The following is a 21808-nucleotide window of genomic DNA, read 5'->3' as shown; positions in this document are numbered from 1 at the left end:
GACTCCCAGGTTCCCTGCTCGCACTGCTGGAGAGGTGGGCGTGCTGTTAGGGTGAGTGAGAGCTGTGGGGACCCACTGATCAAGCAGGACGAGCAGCAGCTGACTACTGAAGTGTGACGGATCAGAAACAATACGATAGAAACGTAGAAGAAGTAGGCCCATTGCCCTGCAACAGTTCAGCTACTGTGTAGAACTCAGCAGAAGAAGCTCCCAAGTGGAGGGGATTCGATTCCTGAATTATCGAAGGGACTTGTACTGAATTAGCTGTAGGAAGCCCTTCTTTCTGAGCAGTTGGAGTGGTGGGAAACCCACTGTGTCACAAGGCAAAGTCATCCCAGTTGTAGACAGCTCTAATCGACAGGATGACACGATTATTCAAATTGACCCAGAGTATTTCATTTACTTTAAAAGATTGATGTCTTGTTGACACAGCATCTTTAGGTAACAAGCATTAATGCTTTATCTTTTTTTTAATAACGTAGTTACTAACCTAATACGCCAAATGTGTTTAGTTTGCAGCTTTGCTGTTGGTGTTGCTTGTACAATACAAACATGACGCAGTCAAGGAGCAGTGAGTCCTGTCTGTCGGCAGAGGTACCGCTGACGTTCAAAGTGAGACAGCTATGTAAACAGTCGTTATTCAACACTAGCTTGATTGATTTTCCCTGTTGTCAAAACATATACAGAGTAACTTAAACAGAAAAGGCATTTTACATTGTTTTATAGCTCTAAAAATTAGTTGCAGTTATTACTCTCAGTTTTAAATCATGCAGTTAACATTTAATCATGCAATCTGTTAATCCCTAAATATTGCCATCGTGTGGCAAGGCAGGCAGGCCCAATGCTGTATGAGAATAGTAAACGTACACAGGCTTTAACAGTTTTTCCTAGGTTTATTTTTTAAAATATGTCTCTCTGCTTTTTATTGTTTTAATTAAGTGACATTTTCAAGGAAGAGATAAACATTAACACACGACGGGTTCTGCCTGACTTAGCCAACATCTGTGCACCCAGGTGTGTGGCTGCTGAGCGTAGATAATGCCAGGACGTGCCCAGAGGATACGCACGTGGCTTACGAGTGCCCACCCCAGAGTGTCTTTTACATTTGTAGGTGACTTATGAGGAAACCCCTCACAGAGACATATTAAATATTAAAAGATACGATGATTTAAAGCTACTAGCATGCCAAGCAAGACTGTGCTGTTGTAAATAAATCATTCCGATGAATTTTGATGGGTTGCTCAAAAGTTGATAAGTATAGATCATCTTTATTTCCCTCCTACAGTCGGGAGTCCTTCCCTGTCATTCTCTGCCCCCTTACTCCACAGCACATATTTACTGCCTGACATAATGTAACATATATTATTTCATTTATTAGTTTATGGTCTATGCTCCCCAGTAAGGTAAAAGCTGTATGAGAGGAGGGACAGTGAGTCTGTCCCTGCTGTATCCCAGCACGTGTGATACGGCTTGGTGCATAGGCAGTCAATAAATATTGAATACGTAAATAATTAAAATATACTTAAAAGGTCAAATATTTCTTGTGCCATAAAAAAGTGGTGATTATTAGAAACGGGACAGGTTTTTATTTACCTCATTCTGAAATTTTTCTATCACAAAATTTTTCCAAGTATTGTGTGGGCCTAAATATATTTGTGAAACTGTTTTGTAACATAAAGGAAATATATATATATAGTAAAGGTGTTCTAAAGATATAGAAACAGACATACAGTGAAGGTGCTGTGTCACCACTTGTTCAGTATCTTGCCTCCTCTCTGATCTCCTGTCATCATGTCTGCTCAGTTGTCTGGATATCTGGTGTGCCTTTGTCCTCCTGCCGTTTGTTCCGGCTTCCTTCTCTCCACCGCACCTACGTCAGGACCGCTGCTTCACTGGCCTCAGTCCTTTTTGATCAAAGAGCCTTCATCAGCAGGTGGGAGGAAGCCATGGCTCTTAAATGAACGCCATCCATTTGGCTCTCTGAGATGTGTTCTTTGTAGAGCTTTCCTCTAAACACCACATGTATTTATTACACTGTATATCACCAGTGTGCTAAAAGGTATAATAAGACAGCTCATTTCTTGTGTTTTATAATTCTTCTAATGCAAGACCAAGTCAATCTGGTAAATTAATAGTTATTTAAGAAATGGACATTAAAGTGGAAAACACTTTCACTACTGTAAGAGGTCAGAGATAGATTCTGCAACTTGATTCATGACAATTAGTAGCATGCTTTGTTATATAAGGTAAGTCAACTCTTGGGGCTTAATTAAAGCAGAGCCAACTCTAAGCCAGCTCTACCTTGGGCCAAGTTGTCCTCAAAGATGTCGGCCTTCAACACTTTCCTCTGATGGCTCATCTTCCTCCCAGGCTCCTGTGACTTGGCTTCTGGGACTGTTTGCTATCAGCTACACCACTTTGTAGCCTAAGGTTGAAAGAGCTGTCCAGAATACTATCTTTTGTTAAGATGTATTATTTTAATATCCTTGAGGTAATGACAAATAAATAATCTGATAGAATAAAAAAATATTATGCTAGTTGTTGATGAAGTTAATTCACTTAAGCTTAGCAAATATTTATTGAATACTCACTGCTAACCAGGCTCTTCAGGGACTCATAAATAAATGCATAAGAATAATATACAGACCCTACATTTATGTGAGGGGTATAGCATCTGGTGAGAATTACGAAAAGGAGCCCCCTGGGAGATGGATTGCAGAAAGGTGCCAACTCTGGGCCTGTGTGGTCTGCACCAGAACACAGGGCTTGGGGACCTCGGCTCCTGGGTGTCACCCTCCTTCCCTTCAGCCAGCTACCTCAGTGTTCTGCACCAACTGGACGACCAGATGAGGCAGCCTGGGGGTGAGTAGTGGGGGAAGGTGACATGTTGAGGGCACAAACCTAAGTAAATAAGACAGGTTGCCTACGCTCAGGAAGGCTCTGTATCTACCTAGTATATTAATGGGCATCAGATCTTGGAGTCTGCAGCCTGCTTCCACCAGACGCCATTACCAAAATACGTCCAATCTATTTCTAAGGACAGGAAGCATTCTATAAAGATCAGAGCCACCCACGCTTTGAATAGCTACTCAGATAATCTTTGCTTATAAATAGAAAAGAAAAGGTCAAACTTTGAATAAACAGATTAATAGAATTTGAGATGCAAAGAACTAAAGCTAAAATACAAGGTCAGCATTTCAAAGATACAGTTAAACAAAAGAAAAAACCTGTGGGTATTATAAGAGAAATGCCCTCATGGAAAGAATGGCAGTTTTTTTATTTTCTAAATAAATTGACTTTGGAACACCAAGAATAAGTAATTCCTGTAGGTTATAGTGTTTTGTTAACACATTGGGCAGCTAACTTGCATACCACCATCCTAGAAACAGAGGAGCATTTTTTATAATTTTTACAATGTAGGATAATAGAAACCACAGGCATATTGATCTCTTTACACCAATAAAAGGAAGTAAGCCTTTAACAGGAAATAATAGATCTTTTCTTCTGCCGAACTTAACCCAGAAGCTCTACTATTCTTGGATTTTTTTTTCCTATTTTATTGTCAAGTTCCAATGTCTAAATTCAACCAACATAGTTTTTGCTCGCAAAGATGGTGAAAAGCCTCTGGGCAAGTAACTTTTAAGCAGAATTTTAATTTTTACCCTGTCAACTGTGTACTATGTTATATATATTTTAGGCACTTTTCATTTCATCCCAATGCCTTGGTTCTGCCCACGGGGCGAGTGAGTGTTGATTGTGAACGACTGGATAGAGGGATAGGCAGAGGACCATGCAGGACAGAAGGCTGTTCACTGCATGTTCCCTGGTGCTCAGGGTGGAGTACCACTTATTACACCCTGGGCATCAGAATGTCCTGCCTAAATGATTTCACATGATCTGCAGTAAAGGGCATGTAGGAGGGAGATTCGCTATGCAGGGAAGTTGAAGGGACAATGACATAATTAAAGTGTGCTAGACGTGGACATAGACAGTATCCTTAATCCACCTGATTTGGGAGGTGGTGTTATTCCCATTTCACATAAATGGAAAGCAAAGCCTAGAGAAGTTGAGTAACTTCCTCAGTGTTGCAAAGCTATTAAATGGCGTGGTTGGGATTTGACCTGAGCCGCTGTCTCTCCAAAGCCCTTGAGGTGCCAGGTGCATCTGCTGGCTCACAGCTCTCCACCCCGACCCCTCTTGGAGCTACAGACTCTTGACAAACTTTTTTGTCACTGTTTACTTTTGGTGGGTCGTGCTCACTTGGATAGTTTTCTCTGAATAAGAGTAAGCAGTCATTTTCTCCTTGCTGGGTGAATGTGATGGAGCCCTCTCCCATTTGTGTACCCATCTGAGATAACATCTCTGGAGTTTGACTTTATTTAAGGTGTGAGAGGTTTTTTTCCTAAGTAAATATCTTGTAGTAGACTCATTCCAAGAAATATACCAGCATTAACATTTTTAGATTATGTCAACCTACAGTACTTTCTATGAGGAATGTAGATAATATTTTTTAAGCTCTTTGATTGCTTAGTGGAAACATCATTAAAATCTTCTTTAAAGATGGTCATTACAGATGATGTTTTTCACATGTGGTTACAAATGTGCGCTGTCGGCAATGGGCGAAAAACAGGTTAGAAAAGCAGATGTCATTTCCCCAAAGCTCTTGATCTAGAGTCTTAGCTTGACCCCCTGAGGCATCGAGCTTCAAGGGTTGAGGAAATTAAAAGCCAGAAGTATCTCAGGCAGGACTGATGCTGGGGATACACTGATGAATTTACGTTGAGAAAGTATACCGATAAACTGTAAAATAATAGTAGCAGTAGAGATTTAGAGCTGATTTTAGTTGAAGAATTGAAATTGACATTTGCTAACCAACTCTTGTTTGAAATGTTGCCAGAGAGCATGGAGACAGGAAAATTTCTCTTGCTTTAACTGGATCATTTCCTGGAAGATGGTTTACAAGATATCTTCTAGTGTTTATTTGAGTGTTTTCAACTGTCTCTAAAAGAAACTTTTTCCTTTTGACTATTATGTAACATTACTAATAATGAAACTAAATTAAGGAATGATCATACCTAAACCTGATTTTCTTTTTTACTTAATAGTTCATCTTTACATTAAAATTTTTGAAATAGAATCATCTCTCCTTAATCTCAGACTTTTCACATCTCAAATATTTGAATAATATTATCAAGTTCTTTTTCACCCCCTCACATAAGTTAGGGTATGTCAAGTAACACGTTTAGTTTTTTAATCTCTTTCCTTACAGTCCTAAGTATGTTTAGTTTGATTAAGTTGTAGGGTCAGGAGGACAGCTAAACTCCACTTAGGTTTTCCCTTCAAGCAATTTAAACAAAACAGAGCTTTAAAAAATTCTTAAAATCTTAAATCACACACTCAAAATAATGGGAATTTCGGCACCACATTCATTTTTGTCTTCCTTTTCATGCCTGTGCTTTTTTCACTTTGGAATTTTATTAAAATACTACAGGAGCCTTATATACCGGTTTTCCTAAGACAAATAATACTTTATGTTGGATATTAACCAGTAAGACTAATTTCTCCTACTTTTGTCTTTCTCGAGTTGAATGGACAGGAGAGAGAGCAGTTTTAGCAATAATGACAATAATGAGAATCCCAGTAATACTGCTGCGAGCATATGTGGAGTGTGTGTCCTGTGCCAGGTACTGAGCGAGGCGAGGTGCGTGCATTACCTCAGTCAGTTCTCTCAGCGGGCCAAGGGGCGCGTCAGTAACTTACTGCCCCAGGTCACAGTGGCGACTGGTAGAACTAGGATTCAGGGTCAGGCGCTCTGACTCATCTTGTGTGGGCTGGTAATCTCTGAAACTCCTGTTTCGGGTTATACCAGGAAGCTTTTGCTTTGGAAGTAGTTGCCTTTGTATTCCACTGTATCTTCCCCCTGCTCTCTTATAGTTTTTGGTAATTGACTTGCCTTGTCATGAACACATTGATGCTCAAAGAAGACATTGCTGTGCACTGGGAGCAAGATAGCATATGCTGAAAGGTGGTATATGCTAACTAGAATTGATAAGGTATCAATTGCCTGACATACAGTAAAGAGGTTTTACAGCAAAATAAGAGCTGTTGAATGAGAATGCATGAATGCGGAGCACGTTTGGTGCTTTGCAACATACTCGTTGGCAGAGACCTTTTCTTGCACAGCGTAACAGGAATAAAGGAGGAAAGCATGTCATGGAATCAGACTTAGAGTTTAGTGTCTCTAGGATTACGACATAGTTGCAGTAATAGAGGTAAATGGCAACCAGGAATAATAGCCAAGTAAATAGAATCCCTAATCTTTGGTTTGTTTGGATATTTACTCAATGTAGCCTCCGAAATAGCTGAGCGCTTTTTAGAAGAAAGAAATGGAAGAGAGCACCTGCGTTCTCAAGGCTAAGACCTCCCTTTTGTAAATGCACGGATTTTTTTAAGAGGGTGTGTACATGTTTAATGTGTGGGTGTGTTTGTTTAAGGAAAACATTGCCCTTCAAAAGGCACAATGTTTTGTAACCCAGAAATGTAATTGTAAATGGAGTTATTAAATCTGATGATAAAATTAAAATAAACTAATTTGTAAACAGAGCACGTATGTGGGGCTCCACTTACTGGGTCAGCTCCTATCTAGCAGGAAGCTCAGTCAGTCAGCTTCAGTCCAGTCAGTGACCCCAGAGATGGAGTCTCATATTTGAACAGCGAAGGTATTAACCCAACTTAGGGGGCAGTAGATTTTTTTCAGTTCAAAGGAGGAAAGGAATTTCACTTTCTGGCTGATATCCTCGTTTTCCCAGGAACTGAATGTAGATAGTGGGAATCCACCTTTAGAAAAAGGTGTGGGTAACCACAGCCTTGTACAGAGAAAAACTTCAAAGCAGAGAAGGTAAGCCATACAGTTGCCCTAGGCTTGGGAGAGACAGATCTGGAATGAGAGTTCTGATCTCATAAAATTCACTTTTGACTTTTCAAACTGCCAGGCAAGCCTTTGACTATAATTCTTAATCAGTCTGAGCTGAGTTTGGCACATATATTTATTTTAGCATAAAAAATAGCCATTAACTATTATGATGGATTTTTAGAATTGATAGTGGTGTTGGGAATACACAAACACTCCTTTCCAGATCTGTATAGATAATCTACTTTTTGATATATCCCAGTTATTTTTGTTTGCTAACAGAGGATGGGGGTAATAATAACACAGTCAGCAGAACATCTGGATGAATCAAAGACTCTATCTTAGTACTTTTGGTTTCTCTTTTTTTTAATTGTAGTCAAGTATATATAACATAAAATTTACCTTTTTAACCTTTTTTTTTTTTTGAGGAAGATTGGCCCTGCGCCAACATCTGTTGCGAATCTTCCTCTTCTTTTTTTTCCCTCCCCAAAGCTCTAGTACATAGTTGTAGAGCTGTAGCTCTTCTATTTGGGATGCCACCTCAGCATGGCTTAATGAGTGGTGAGTAGGTCCGAGCCCAGGACCCAAACCGGCAAATCCCAGGCCACCGAAGAGGAACACAGGAACGTAACCACTACGCCACCAGGCCAGCCTCTGCCTTTTTAAGCATTTTAAATGTACAGTTCACTGGCATTCACAATGTTGTCTATTAACAATCTTGTGTAACCATCGCCACTATCCATTCCAGAACTTTTCCATCATCCCAGTGATCTCTTCTTGATAAACCCTTTATCACAGCTGCTAACAGGTAAAAAAATGGATTGATTTTAGTTACATCTTTTATTTCTTTCTTTTAATAGATGAACAGTTATCTCTTAAAAAGCAGATGGCAAAAAGTACAGAAAAGCAAAGCAAGCAATGATTCAGTAACTGGGTAATTAGCTTGTGATTGTGAGTTTGATGATAATATCCTAAATACTTAATCATAGACCAATGTTTTGGAATTCAACACTTGCAAAAACAAAGCAACTTCATCCTTCAGCTCTTAAACTAGGAAGTCAGTTTTCATAAACCTTTGGATCTGATTGTTATTGTTACCAGTTATGGAGCATTTTCCATGTGTTAAATGCACTGTCTTACTTAATCCTTATAACAGTTTAGCAAAGTAGATGACATTATGCCAATTTTATGATCTTCAAACATCATACTTAACTCTAACATTTTACCTTTACTCAGATTGCTTGTAGCAGAAATGAAACTTAGGAAGTCAAGTGACTGGTCTGAAGTCCCTTAAGTTGTTGGTTAACTCACCAAACTCTTGCTCTATCTATCAGGATATAGTGCCTTCTTTAGAGGCATCTCATGTTTTGTTTAGAAAGGGAAGAATTTATCTTTCCTCTCTATTCCTCCTTGGCAACCCTTCAAAGGAAAACTTTTGAATAGTTAGAAGAGGAGAATTAGACTGAAATTTTAAGTTATAAGATGCAATACTGAACCAGACAATGTTGCATTCAGCCTCAAATCCTACCCCGCACAGTGCCCCCGCGGCTGTCATTACTCTCTGGTTTTCATGCTCAGGCCGTTGTCCCCGTAGGGCCCCCAGCACATGTCCTTTTTGGAGCCTAAGGCTCTTCTTGGTCCACCAGACTGTCCCCTGAATAATGATACCCGTGGGCCTTAAATATAAACCTGACCGACTAACATTAATTTTAACCAAGTACCAGTGCTGTGTCTGAAACGTAAGAGTATGATTGGCTTTAGCTCTGATTTTAAAAGAACTGGTGAATTATTTTAGGCTTTGAATGCCTGGCCAGTCCTGATGTCAGGAGTACATCCCCCCGACCCCCAAATATGGAGCACCCAGGACATCCCTCCTGGACAACCTTGGACACACACCCAATCCATGAACTTCCATTGCACCTCTGAAATCCACAAACAGAAGAGGGTTTCTTTCCCTGATTCCACAAGCTACTGAGACAATCCCATCCTGCTTCCTGCCGCACCCCCCATCACACCTCCTCTCGCCCCCGGGCCAGGACTGTGAGGCAGTGAACCAGGACCACTCTCCTTTCTTCCCCAGTGAACTTGGAGACAGGAAATCTGACATTAAAGCTTGCTTGTATATCACCCAAACTTTATGAATCTGAGGAAAGACATAGTCATTTAAATTAAAAAAAAAAAAAAAAAAAAAAACCTGCTTCTAGTCCAAATCCTGGGTCTAGAAAGTTGGTCCTTAATCAAACAAAAATATCAGTATCTCCTTGGCATCACTAAATCCCTTTTTAATAACTTGTGAACTGATCTTTTTATCAACGGGGAATCTTACTGAAAGAAATAGAACCAACTTAGATTTACCAAGAAGAAAAGGAATTTTTTGGAACAATACGGAGGCAGACACAGAATCAAAGGGAGAAGTCAAACTAATGCTCAGCTTCAGGGGTCGAGGGAAGAAACAGATGTGCTCTTTAGGCGCTGGTGCCAGGATGAATCCGTTCCAGTCATCTTCCAACTTTTGATCATTCTGCTGCAGATGCAAATTCCAGGAAGAACACATCTGGCTGGCCTAGCTGGGCAGAGTGAGGGCAGGGAGGCCCTTCGGCCCGCAGCTCCAGCAGGCCGCACTCCCTGGGACGGCAGCAGGGGCCTGCCTGTGTATGGGAGGGGTTCAGCAGTGTCCTTGCGCCCAGTAGAGAACCACTGCTCTAAAGTCAAGTCAGTCCTCTAACCAGAGGGAAATGGGTGCAGGGGCACAAGCAAGCAATATCCAGGAAGCTTTCCTCCCTCAGTCTGTCTCCCTGCTGCTCCTGGAGCTGGTTGTAATCCAGCCCCGTCTGTGGCTCAGCGGCCCTGTGTGGGTTCTCATTCACATGGAGACCCTTTGCCTTCTGACAGCATGGTGTGCCCCCCCAGCAGTTAATTAGTCACTCCCTCTTTTGCACCATCTCTGTATCTTATATATGCTGTTGTTCTGCATAAACAATTACGTACTTCCATGGTCTTCTCCCCAAATAATGAACTTCTCGAAAACAGAAATCATGTCTTACTGCTATCTGTGTGCCTGGTGCCTCTAGCACACAGTGCTTGGCACACAGGTACTCGGTACATTTTATTTTTCATAAATATGTGAGCAGACTCTCCGTCTTAAATGAGTAGGGCATGAGAATGGTCCTGCTCAGTGTAGCGTGCATGGAGCTTGCAGCCAGAGGGGCGTCCATTCAGAAGCCCTAAAGGAGGGAGCATGCCAAGTCTGTGGGGAGTCGATATCTGAGCAGTGTCCATCCCCCTCTCCACTAAGAATCACCCTAGGAAGACCCCACTTCCGTAGAACTCGTGACATCCCCGCAGACCACTCGCGCCTGGACTGACTTCCTGGTCTTTTCCCTGGAGAAGGAGCTCCCCCTGACTGAGGTCTGATTGTAGTTCTCAAGCTTGGAACAGTCAGAATTGCCACGAGAGAAGCTCTTAAGATGTGTTGCTGAGCTTTGCTCACTAAAGAGTCAATAATGGAAACACAAAGCATGTTTCCCAGGGGGTGTCTAGTAATCAGAATGTGCTCTGCTTCTTTTTTTAAAAATAGAAACACTGTTGCTAACCTCTGAGAGACTTCTGAGCAAGTTGGTAGTCACAGTGTGCACCCTTCTGCTCACAGCTCTATGGTTTGTGTCAGCTTCCCTTCTAGCCTCCTTCCCCTCCTCCTCCAGATTTTAAGGCTATTTTCCTGCCAAATCCACTTGATCCTTTTAGATGCTTTTCCAGCCAGCTGTGTCATCTCTCTTGGGGCTTGGTAAGTATAACCTTGAACAGTGTTCCAAAGAAATCCTACTTTTGTTTCATAAGATTGTTTCCTATTTCACTTGAGAAACAAATATTTTTTAGTTTAGTCAAATAGAAAATCCATACATCTTTCTTGCTCAATATTTTTCAAGTTATAGTTGCCAGTTGAGAAGAACTGCATCTCATTTTTCCATGTGGCTCGGTCTCCTTGGGTCCTTTTGAGCAGTGGTTCTCACAGTGCACATCCAGGTCCCCCAGGGGACTTGTTACAGCACCGACAGCTGGGCCCAGCTCCTGCTGCATTAGGTCTGGGGAGGGGACCCAGAATTTGTATTTCTAGCAGGTTCCCAGGTGATACCCTTGATGTTGGTCTGGGAACTACAGCCCTAGAACCACTAGATTATACATTTCTATAAGGCAGAGTCTTAGTAATTTTTATACATAGAATCTTCCTAATAAATAATATGTGATCTTTTTGCCTGCCTTAAATTCACATTAGGAACTCAGGTACAGATAGAATGAGTGAGTGAGTGAATGAATGAATGATTGAAAGAAAAAACCCTTACAAGGATTCTATTTATAGTTACTTCATCCATTCTTTTTTGCTTTCACTAAATTTCGATATCACACAACCAGTTTTATTTGATTGGACACCCTTGGTTGGTGTTAAGCAATATATGAAACAGACTCAAAGAGGAGATGTAACTATTCTACTTCTCTTCCAAGGCTTAAAATAATTCTGTTTTTTAATTGCCCCAATAATCCCCTGTATTCTTGAAATTAAATGATACACAGGCCATTTCACCCCAGGCACTTGGTAGAGGGCCCAGGACAGGATTCAGACTTTGCCAAACTAGCCTAGAGGAATAGTCAAACTGCCAACCAGTTGCTCTCAGTCTTGTTTTCAAATTGTATTAGTTGTACATCCAGATGGGCACTCAAAAGGTTAAGGAGTTCATGCCAAGAGTATGTTGATATTTCAATGAAGCTCTGGTTAGATTGTATATTATATATTACAAAATAACAGGGTGTGGACTTGCAGCTTGGTACACGTATTGAACTCATCCTGGGGCTGACAGAATTTTTCCTTGGTGAAAGCATAGTAATATGCATAGTTACGAGCCCCTTAAACATGTAAGGGCTTCTGTTTGCAAGGGGTTACCACAGATACTTGGAGGCCACCCAGAAAACATCCTTAAGTGCAAAACTCTTAGGCACTTTTTTCTCCCACTATTATGCCTAGAGAAGAACTCCAGCAGCAACCACGCGTGGCCGAGCATTGTGCCCTGAGAGGAAGAGGCTTTTGGTCATGACATGACTGCCTGTCCCAGTCATGGTTGGGCAGAGCCATTTCCTGCCTTTTCAGCAGAGACTGCTCCCACTCTTCTGCATTCTCTGTCTCCAGGGATAGCTACATAGTTGAGACTGCTCGTAAAGTATGCGTACTCCATAGTTTGGAAACGGAATGGCCCAAAAAGCAATGGACATTTTGGCTCTGTCTTAAAGGCAATAAGGGGACAATTAATAAGTTGGGTCCACATAGCCATGGGTGACATCAGGAAGCTATTAGACTTTTTTCCCCCAGAATTTCTACACACATTTGGGTTTTGTCATATCCGGGATGTTGACACGTAAATATGGACCTTTCTAGAATGTGTATTATTTTACAAAATTCTGGGGCATGAGGCAATATATCACAGTGTTTTAAGAGCATGGGCTCTGGAACCAGACTGCCAGGTTCAACAAAAAAACATAAGTGTGTGTGACCTCTTGTGCTCCATTTTCTTATGTGTAAGATATGTTCCTCACAGGTGTGTTTTAAGGCTCAGATGAGTTAATACTCTTAGTCCAGTGCCTGGCACACAGTAAATGCCCAACAGGTAGCTGCCATTACCACTTTGTTGTTTGTGTTGATGGCGGTCTTTCCAATAAACCCTTTCTAGACCAGCTGTCTGTGGGTCAAGTCCTCATGCCTGGGATCTTTATCCCCACTTTATTTCCAGCTCTATTTCAGCAGTCACTGGAGAGAAGAGCACCTAGTACAATCTGGAAACCTTTACTGCTTCAAGAGTCAGTCTTGGAATCCTTTTGATATAATTTATTTTAGTCAGGCCTAGAATAATTGCCTTAGTACTTCAAAGTTATGAAACATGCTAGTCTGAGCAGAGCGGTCAAGACGAAAATGTTCTGGCTTGTACCAACTTTTATTAGCCCATTTGCCTCTCATGTAAAATGAGGACAAAAATAAATTAAATCATCATTCTTTAACTACTCATTATATATTCTCTATTCCTCTGAGTGCAACAAGTAGATAAAACTCACTACTTGTTTTCCTTTTTATGCACACACAATGTGAGTCCTAATGCAACTTTGTCTTTCTTAAATTGCGGTTGACACTTGTCTCTTTTGAGTTGTCATTTGTTTGTTTCAGTCCTTTTGGCAAAGTCAGTCCATTTCCTCCCCCCAGTTGAGGTGATCTCCACAGTGAAATATGTTTCAAATGCAGAGTTTGTAAACTCCACTCACTTATGGATGTAACAGCTCCAGCCTGGTTCCCCCAGGGCTCCTAAGAAATTGCAAGTCTAGTCATCACCCTTTGAGGATTAAGACTTGAAGACAAAGGGGACATCTTTGTCAGCTTTTTTTGAAAAATCAAAGAGCTCCTGGAATTTTTTGAGTATACACATATATAAAAGCTAACTTAATTTTTCTTATTTGTGGAATTGCCTAAAAACATTGTATTTTTCTTTTATTCTCTGTGTAGAGGTTAGTTCATGTTGACACTTGCAAAACATTTCAGTCTAATTAAAGCAAGGATACCGTAACAACATACCAAGAGAATTCCTGCCCCACCAACTATTCTTTATGCTTTCGGGTCCTGATTTCCTCCTTTTTGAACCTTTATCTTTAACAATCACATAACATCCCAAATTACCAAACCATTTAGCTCTGATCAAATTTTATTTAAAAATACCGTGAGTGTATATGTTTTTCTCTTGTTGTTGCCACAATTGCCATTCTCTGAGATGCAGGAAGCGTTGAAGATTGGAAATTGGAGAAGGATGTGTGCTAGTTCCATTTGTCTGCCGAGGACAGAGCAAGGGCTTATTTACGTTGGCAGTAGGTCGAGTTGAAATGAACCACTTCAAAGGGACAGCAGGGCCATGCTTAACTGAATAGGTTGGCTGTAAATAAATGGGTTTTACCTTCTGACAGTTCTAGTCATTTAATTATAAACGACCAGTCATTTAATTACAGAATGTTTCAAATATTAAAAGGAAGAAAATGGTGTAATAGGTTAACACCTTTGATTAAAAGCCATGTTTAAATGTTTTCCTTACAACTGTTTTCTGCATTCAGAAAGAAACCTGGCACATAGGGATGCATGAAACCTGATTTATTAATCAGATTGCATCTGCTTAAGTACTAGCCTACATTTAGAAGATCCGATGTGAAATGTGCTACTTTCACAATCATCCAAGACTCAACATTTCTATCATTAGTGACACAGCTGGACCAGAGGAGAGGCCGTCTTTCATCTGTAGAGATTATTTTACTGTAAAAAGAAAATTGTTTTGAACTTTAGTTTTGCAAATAAAGACATAGCAATGAAATTCTCTTCCATTAGCTGCGCCCTATTTCTCAGATATTCCCTAAGATGGAGATACTAGAACTTGAACCTGAATGAGGATGAAAATATCTTGGTCTACAGGTGAAAATATCACAATATTCTCACTGCTCTGAGCTTCTCTAGGTCTGGTTAGTGGCTTACAAGTAGCGTTTGGAGCTGCTACTGTTCTTACGTCCACCACACAAACCAATCTGGACTGTTTCCCACACGGTCGCCCTCCCTGGTGAGAATGACCACAACTGCGTGTCCAGTCCTGGGCCCACCCCCTGGACTCTGCGTGCTCACTGCTGACTGAGGCCCGGGTGCCTGCACGTGGAACACACCCGGCACTCAAACATGACGAGCTCTTGGTTTTCCTCCTGCTCTCCGGCTCAGTCACGCTCCCCATTCCTGGTCACCCTGGCTCCGAGCCTCAGTCTTCCTGCGTGGTCGTTCTTCTCCCAGCGTCTCTTCCACCCTTAGTGGTCAACATACATTTTGCATTTTCCCCCTGTTGTGCCTTTCTTATGTCATCCTCTCCATCTGAAAGGCACTAATTTTGAATCTAAATCTTTCCCATCTGTTTAAGTTTCTACTCAGAAACCACCCTTCCATAATGCCCTCTGCATCTCTCCATTGGAACTCATTTTTCTCTGTTCTCTCACTGATGCGCTTTGTGTGCTAGTAACATCCACAGTTTAGTTTTTCCCAAAGATTGTGTGTTGAAAATTTTCAAATATTCAGCAAAGTTCAATGAATAGTACAGCAAACACTCATGTACTTGTCATTTAGATTCTACGATTAACATTTTGCTCTATTCACTTTATAACATATGTCCATTTCTCCACCCACCTATCAATCCATCATATATGTATTATATCTATTATATCTTTTTTCAAAGCAAGTTGCAGACATCAGTATATTTTACCCCTAGACACTTTTGCATGCATGGCATTAACTAGAGTTCAATATTTGTTTTCTTTTTTAGGTAAAATTTATATACAGTAAAATGCAGAAATCTTTAATGTACCATTCAGTGAATTTTGATGCATGTGTTCACCTTTATAACACATATCACTATCCAGATATAGAACATTAATTACCATCATACCAGAAAGTTCCCTTGTGTCCCTTCTCAGTCAATTACCATCTCCAGTCCCAAAGGCAACCACTGTTCTGATTTTTTTCACCATAGATTAGTTTGGCCCATTTTTGAACTTCATATAAATGAAATCAAACAGTATGTGCTCCTCGGTGTAAGGCTTCTTGCATTTGGTGCACTGTTTTTGAGATCTGTCCATGTCGTCATGTGTATCAGTAGGTTCTTCCTTTTTGTTAGGAGTAGTATTCCATTTTATGAATAGACCACATATGTTTATCTATATCCTGTTGATGGGGACTTGTGTTATTTCCAGTTTGGGATTGTAAGGTCCTTATCTTTGTTGACATACTTTCATTTCTCTTGGGTAAATACCTGGGAGGAAATTGCTGAGTCATAGAGTAAATGTGTGCTTAGTTTTATAAGAAACTGCTGGACCTTTTTCTGAAGTGGTTGTGTCATTTCACTCTTTCACCACTCAAGTATGACAATTCAGGTTGCCCACAGCCTTGCCTACATTTGGTGTTGTCAGTCTTTGTAGTTTTAGCCATTCTGGTGGGTGTGTTGTGGTGTCTCATTGTGGTTTCAGTTTTCTTTTCCCAGATGACAATGATGTTGAGTGTCTTCTCAGTGCCTGTTAGTTGTGTGTATTTATTTGGATGTCTTCTTTTGTGAAAAGTCTGCTCAAATCTTTGTCCATTGTAAAGTTTTTAAAATATGTTGATGATGAGTTGAAGGAGTCCTTCATATATTCTGGATACCAGTCCTATGTGAAATGTATGTTATGTAGTTCCTCCCAACCTGTCATTTGCCTATTCATTTTCTTAATGAAAATTGTTTCTTTTAAAGAGTGGAAATTTTTAATTTTGATGAAATCTAATATGTCAACTTTTTTTCCTTGTATAGTTATTGCTTTCTGTGTCCTAAGAAACCTTTGCCTATCCAAAGCCACAGAGATATTCTATATTTTCTTCTAGACACTATAATTTTAGCTTTATACTTAGGTCTGTGTCCATCTCATATTAATTTTTATATATGGTATGTGGTAGGGGTCAAGGTTAGTTTTTCCCCCATCTGGATGTCCAGTTCCCCACAGTTTACTTTTGTGATTGTGTCCTGCTCACCCTTGTATTGTGACTTAGCCTGTTTGTCTTCAAATGTGAATGACCTGGCCCGATCCTTTACACACCGCAAATACTCAGTACATGTTACTTGAGTTGTATTAAAGATTTAGAGGATAACGGGACTCTGGGAATCTTTTAATGTCTCAGTGTTGGGATCCGTCCCCCAAATTAAATGCCAGTATATACAGCCCTGTTGAAGCCTTGAGTTAGCATTATCTGCCAAGAATATAGGTTGAGGCAACAAGGTAGATTGCTTGAATCCTTGTCTTTGGCTTCTTTGGAGTGAAGAATGGAGATAAATTCAGCTTTTTATTGAATTGTTTATATATGCTAGACACGGTGCCTCATTGCTTTCCAAAACGTCTTCTTGTTTTAGCTTTGTATATTAGATGAGGAAATTTTAGTACCAGAGATTTTAAGTGACTTCCACGTTATACAATTAGCAAGTTGCAAAGCTAGGAGTTCTCCAAAATAGGAAAATCTGGAAGAAAGGAATAACTTGACTCTGATATAAAATTTCTGCAAAAGAATTAACACTTGAATGATTTTAAAATGTGTAGAACTTGATAATAAAACTTGATAAGTAATTAAACATACTAAATTCTGAATCAACCCAGTCAAAGATAACTAAAAAATTCACTCTTCTAACATCACTCCAAGTATATAGTAATATGTGCAAAGTAAAAACCCTTGGGAAACATATTTGGTCCTAAATCTCTATGCTAAGTGTTGATTAGATAGTAAAAATGCATTGAAATCATAAATAGCTTCAGGGCCCACACACTGCTCATGACCTTTTGTAATGTCCTCATAGTCAGGTTATGGAGCCGAGCTCTTATTTCAAAAAGCCGGAATGTTCCCCTGGTGTACAGATTTGAATGTGTGTCTTTGGCCCTCCTCATTGTCTGCTGGAGAATGTGCTGGCTGATCTTTTCTTTGTTTGCAGGCATGCTTCAGAAGTGTCCTTCTGTTGAAGACTTTGTAAGTGCCCTCGTTTCCGACTTGGATCTGGACTTCGAAACTTTCCTCATGGATTCTGAATGATGGAAACACTCAAATCTTTTAAATCAAGGTCATGTAGATATTAACTTTGTTGTAAATGCTACAGCTGTGCACGCTCGTTTCTGATTCAGTATTCATTTTTGTAATAACTTCTGAAAAACCTTAAACTGATGGAACTTGGAATAAATAATTTGTTTTAATTATGCTGGCTTTCAGCCTGTTTGGCAGTTCCTTGAATACATGGAAATCTACTCAGTAAACTAGTGAAAACTAGAGCATAGTTGTTAGATTTAAGGTATGAGCGTTTCCTTAGTCCAGCCACACTCCTGTTGAACTTTTCCTATTTCCATTGATTGTTAATTGGTTAAATTAGAGACTTAATTAAAAGCAAAATTATTTTAATTTGAAGCAATCTTCAGAAAGATTACACATAAACTTCTTTTCAATGACTGCCGTTTCTTAAGACCACTATACTAGGCTTTGAAAATGCACTCAGTGTAGTTAGTCACAGCGACCAAGAGACCAAGTATGGTGTCCAGAGTACTCGTCATTGTGACTGCATTGGGTTTCCCTGAGTATTTAGGCACTACACAGATGGACTCAGAAGAGAGAGACCTCAACTCATACTTTTCTGGCTTGACCATGAATGTACAAAAATAAGTGCAAATATGGTTAATAACTGATGTGCCAAGATCCAGCAATTGACAAATAAGGAAACTGGGATTCAAACCATGTCTGTCTTTATCCTGAACCCATCTGCTTTACATCATTGCATACTGTATCACTGTGTGTTAATAATAGGAAAGAAATTATTTAATGTGTTTTTCCCACCATCAAAGTCACAAATTTAATTATAGACTTTAGTTTAAAATGGCATTTGCTAACAGTCTCTTCCTGCTTTTCACTAAATGACTAATGATGATGGTAAAAGACAAGATTAAAAAATCCCCAAAACTAGGACACATGTCCAACCTATTCACAGAATTTGGAGGAATTTCTACAAGCTCAGAAACCGATGAGATCCACCCGTCCCGGGTCTAGCTGGATACATGGGGGACTGACCCTCCCATTCCTCCCCCACCTCCTGCTCACACGGAGAAATCCAAGGTGTGTGCCACCCGGAAAGCAGAGCCGCTGGCACACCACCCAGGAGGCACTTCACGTCGCCGCCGTGCTGCCCCCGGCCCTCTCCCGGCTCCTCCCCACCTGAATGGCTCAGTCTGGGAGCGCGCGGAGCTGCAGCTCACAGAGTACTTGGCAGGAAGTGGGAAAGCCTGGCAGTGCTGCCTCCTCTGTACCCAAAACAAAGTCGGGGGAGGGAGGGCAAGGCTTAGGGTGATGCTGGCGACAGGAAGAGCCCCGATACCAGTGCCCAGGGGCAATCTAGCTGTTTCTCTACTCCACCCTGTTTGTTTACAAAATCTGCGCTCAGGTGAGGACAGACCTCACCTAACAACTTGCACTACACAAATGCTAACTCTGCTCTGGGAAATGGACTTGGAGAAACTGACATCAACCTGCCAGTCAGTTACAGGTAAATCTGAAAAGGTGCTCTCACCAGCTCCCAGGTATACCAAGAGTGACAAACTCTTGGGTCTTTATCAATCCCTTTTCAGGTGAGGGTGAGTAAGCAGAAGAATCTCTACGGAGCCTGTGTACAAACATTCTTCACAGAAAGGAAAGGGAAAGATCACCTGGAAGACAATAATGTGAAAAATAATTTTTAAAAGGAACAAAAACAGGGGCTGATCCGGTGATGCAAGCAGTTAAGTACACGCACTCTGCTGCGGTGGCCCGGGGTTCACCAGTTCAGATCCCGGGCGTGCACCAACGCACTGCTTGGCGAGCCATGCTGTGGCAGCGTCCCATATAAAGTGGAGGAAGATGGGCACGGATGTTAGCCCAGGGCCAGTCTTCCTCAGCAAAAAAAGAGGAGAATTGGCAGATGTTAGCTCAGGGCTGATCTCCCCACAAAAAAAAAGGAAGAAAAACACATTGTAGAACAACTCTCTGGTATCCTTAGTGAGATTTGAGAAAACATGGTATTTATGAAGCTGAAAGCCATAAAGAAAGAGCAAGCAGAAATAAAAAGATAATAGGATAAGCTAAAAAAGAAGATCGGTAGAAAAAGAAAGAAATGCAGAGAAAGTGAAACAGTGCAATGACTTAAAACATTATCAAAGCAGAAAAGAGCAAAACTATTGATGACAAACTTGAGAAACGTCTCAGAATGCAGGTGAACGGGATGGGGCGAGAGCCGATAGCAAGGAAGCGAGGTGGAGAGCCAGCTCCTCTGGGTTATCTGAGGGGAAGCCCTGACAGAACAAGAGCAAGAACACAACCAAATGCGGTGTCCTCTGGTGTCCCCAGGACTCAGGACAGTGACCAGTGTATGGTAGGGGTTCTAGGGAATACGTGCTATCCAGTGAATTTAAGGAAACTTTTCTGAGCCGAAAAGAATAAAGGAGTGTGCAGTTGAAAGGGGAATCCTTGATGGTTGCCCAATAACATGCATGTACTTTTAATGCCACTGAACTATACACTTGACAATGGTTAAAATGGTAAATTTTATGTTACGTATGTTTTACCACGATTTCTAAACAAGAAAAAGAGAGAGAATCCTGCATTCTAGACCAAAACAAACAAAACCGTGAAAAGAGACCCCTGCCTAGATATAATGTCTTTTCTTTTGAGAGTTTAAATATAATTAAAATTATAAGCCAGCATATCCCAAATTGGGCTTTGTAGCACTCTTCCCAGGAAGTGTTACTTGGTGTTCCGTAGACTCAAAAGGGTCCTGTTGTTAAATACATTTGGGAAATGCCAAGTAAGTGTTGAAGGTTCACTGTGCACGTTAGCAACCCTGCAATCACAAAACATATTTAGCATTGCATATATGACCCAGTATTTCCCAAACATTTGATATGGGACCCACCCCTTTTTTGAGTACCTGTTGATGACATTTTTCAGAACATTGTGAAATAACTGCTAAAAGCATTCAGCTAGAAATAACAGGCTTACATAGAAAGGAACAAAAATTATGGTGATCCCAGAATGCAGTTGTCATTGCCATTAAAAGCAAAAGAACAAGGAAAAATTAGTTTTGAGGTAAAGGCTGAAATGCACAATGGCGTTCTCAGATATACAAGGGCTCAGGAAACAGCTCGGCTTTGTACTCTTCTTTAAAAATTGCTAAAAGAGTAAGTAATTTAGACCAAGCATCAAAGCTAGGAAATCTCTAAGGAACTTCTAAGAATGTAGTGTGGTCATTGCCTCTTTTCACAATAACAGCTGGATAAATCGTAATAGCAAATTATTTTATTATGAATGCTTTTCCATATGATGGGAATAAACCCATAAGCACACAGCAATTGCTCTGGGAAAAATTCTCTCCTGTATTATGATTTACCACCAGCTTCCAAAAATCCAATTTAAAGTACTTAGGACTATGTAAACACTAGAAAAATAATGTAGAAAAAGAACTGGAGGATAATAAAATGTTAATATGGTTGTCTTTAGTGTTGAGAGTTGAGCCTTTTGCTTTTCTTCTTTCTTCTTCTACTTGCAAAGTTTTAAAAGTAGGTAATGTGTTAATTTTAATAATAATTTAAAATGTACAAAAAGTTTAATAATGACAGAGCAAATTTAAAGCATTTTTTCAACTCTGAAGAAATGCTTGGCTGATGTAAGCATATTAAGAAAATGTCTCTGAAACATTCAGGGAATGATTTGTACACTCAAAAACTTTACTACTACCCAAGGGTTAGCCTGATTTGATAAAAGTGATTGAGATAAAATATTAATAACAATAGTGCTCGACATTTATTTATCATTTTTCAGTTTACAAAGAACTTTGTCATACAGTGACACTCATCAGCTATGAGATAAGGAGGGCAGACAGTGTCATTAACTATGTTGCTAGTGAGGCAGATAGGCTGGGTGACTTGTCCAGCGTCACAGAGCTGCTCACTGGCAGATGCACGACGCGAGCCAGCTCCTTTGGCTCCTCGTCCCGTGCCCTTTCCAGTTCCTACAAGTCTTCAAAGATCATGTCTGTTTTCTGCAGGCTCATAGGTGTACATTCAGACACAGACATAGAGTGTTGAGTGGGTACATGACCCCCACAGACTATAGGGCCTTCTGTCACTCACTGTCTTTCTGGTTGAGGAAGCTGACACCCCTGGACAGGTAGAAGATGAAATAAAATGGGAAGTCTCTTACATCAGGCCAGGAAAGATGAAGGCTTGAATTAGGGCAGTGTTGGGGTTGGAGGATGAAGAGTAGAGACA

General features: G+C 40.5%; 1 protein-coding gene across 2 annotated transcripts in view; it reads left to right on the top strand.

The window, feature by feature from the left end:
- Positions 1 to 17729, top strand: part of MIPEP (mitochondrial intermediate peptidase) — a 172022-nt gene extending 154293 nt beyond the window's left edge. Inside the window, exon 19 of one of the 2 annotated variants that reach the window (XM_058547857.1) lies at positions 17464 to 17729. In XM_058547857.1, coding sequence (XP_058403840.1) covers positions 17464 to 17561 — 98 coding nt within the window. In that variant the 3' untranslated portion in view covers positions 17562 to 17729. Of the gene's footprint in view, positions 1 to 1803; positions 2150 to 17463 lie in introns of those variants that run through there. The other variant, XM_058547856.1, reaches the window with a different exon arrangement.
- Positions 17730 to 21808: the final 4079 nt, after the last annotated feature.

Source organism: Diceros bicornis, chromosome 9 (genome assembly GCF_020826845.1).
Source record: "Diceros bicornis minor isolate mBicDic1 chromosome 9, mDicBic1.mat.cur, whole genome shotgun sequence".
In the NCBI taxonomy this organism is placed as follows: domain Eukaryota; kingdom Metazoa; phylum Chordata; class Mammalia; order Perissodactyla; family Rhinocerotidae; genus Diceros; species Diceros bicornis.
This window is presented reverse-complemented; position numbering and strand designations above follow the sequence as displayed.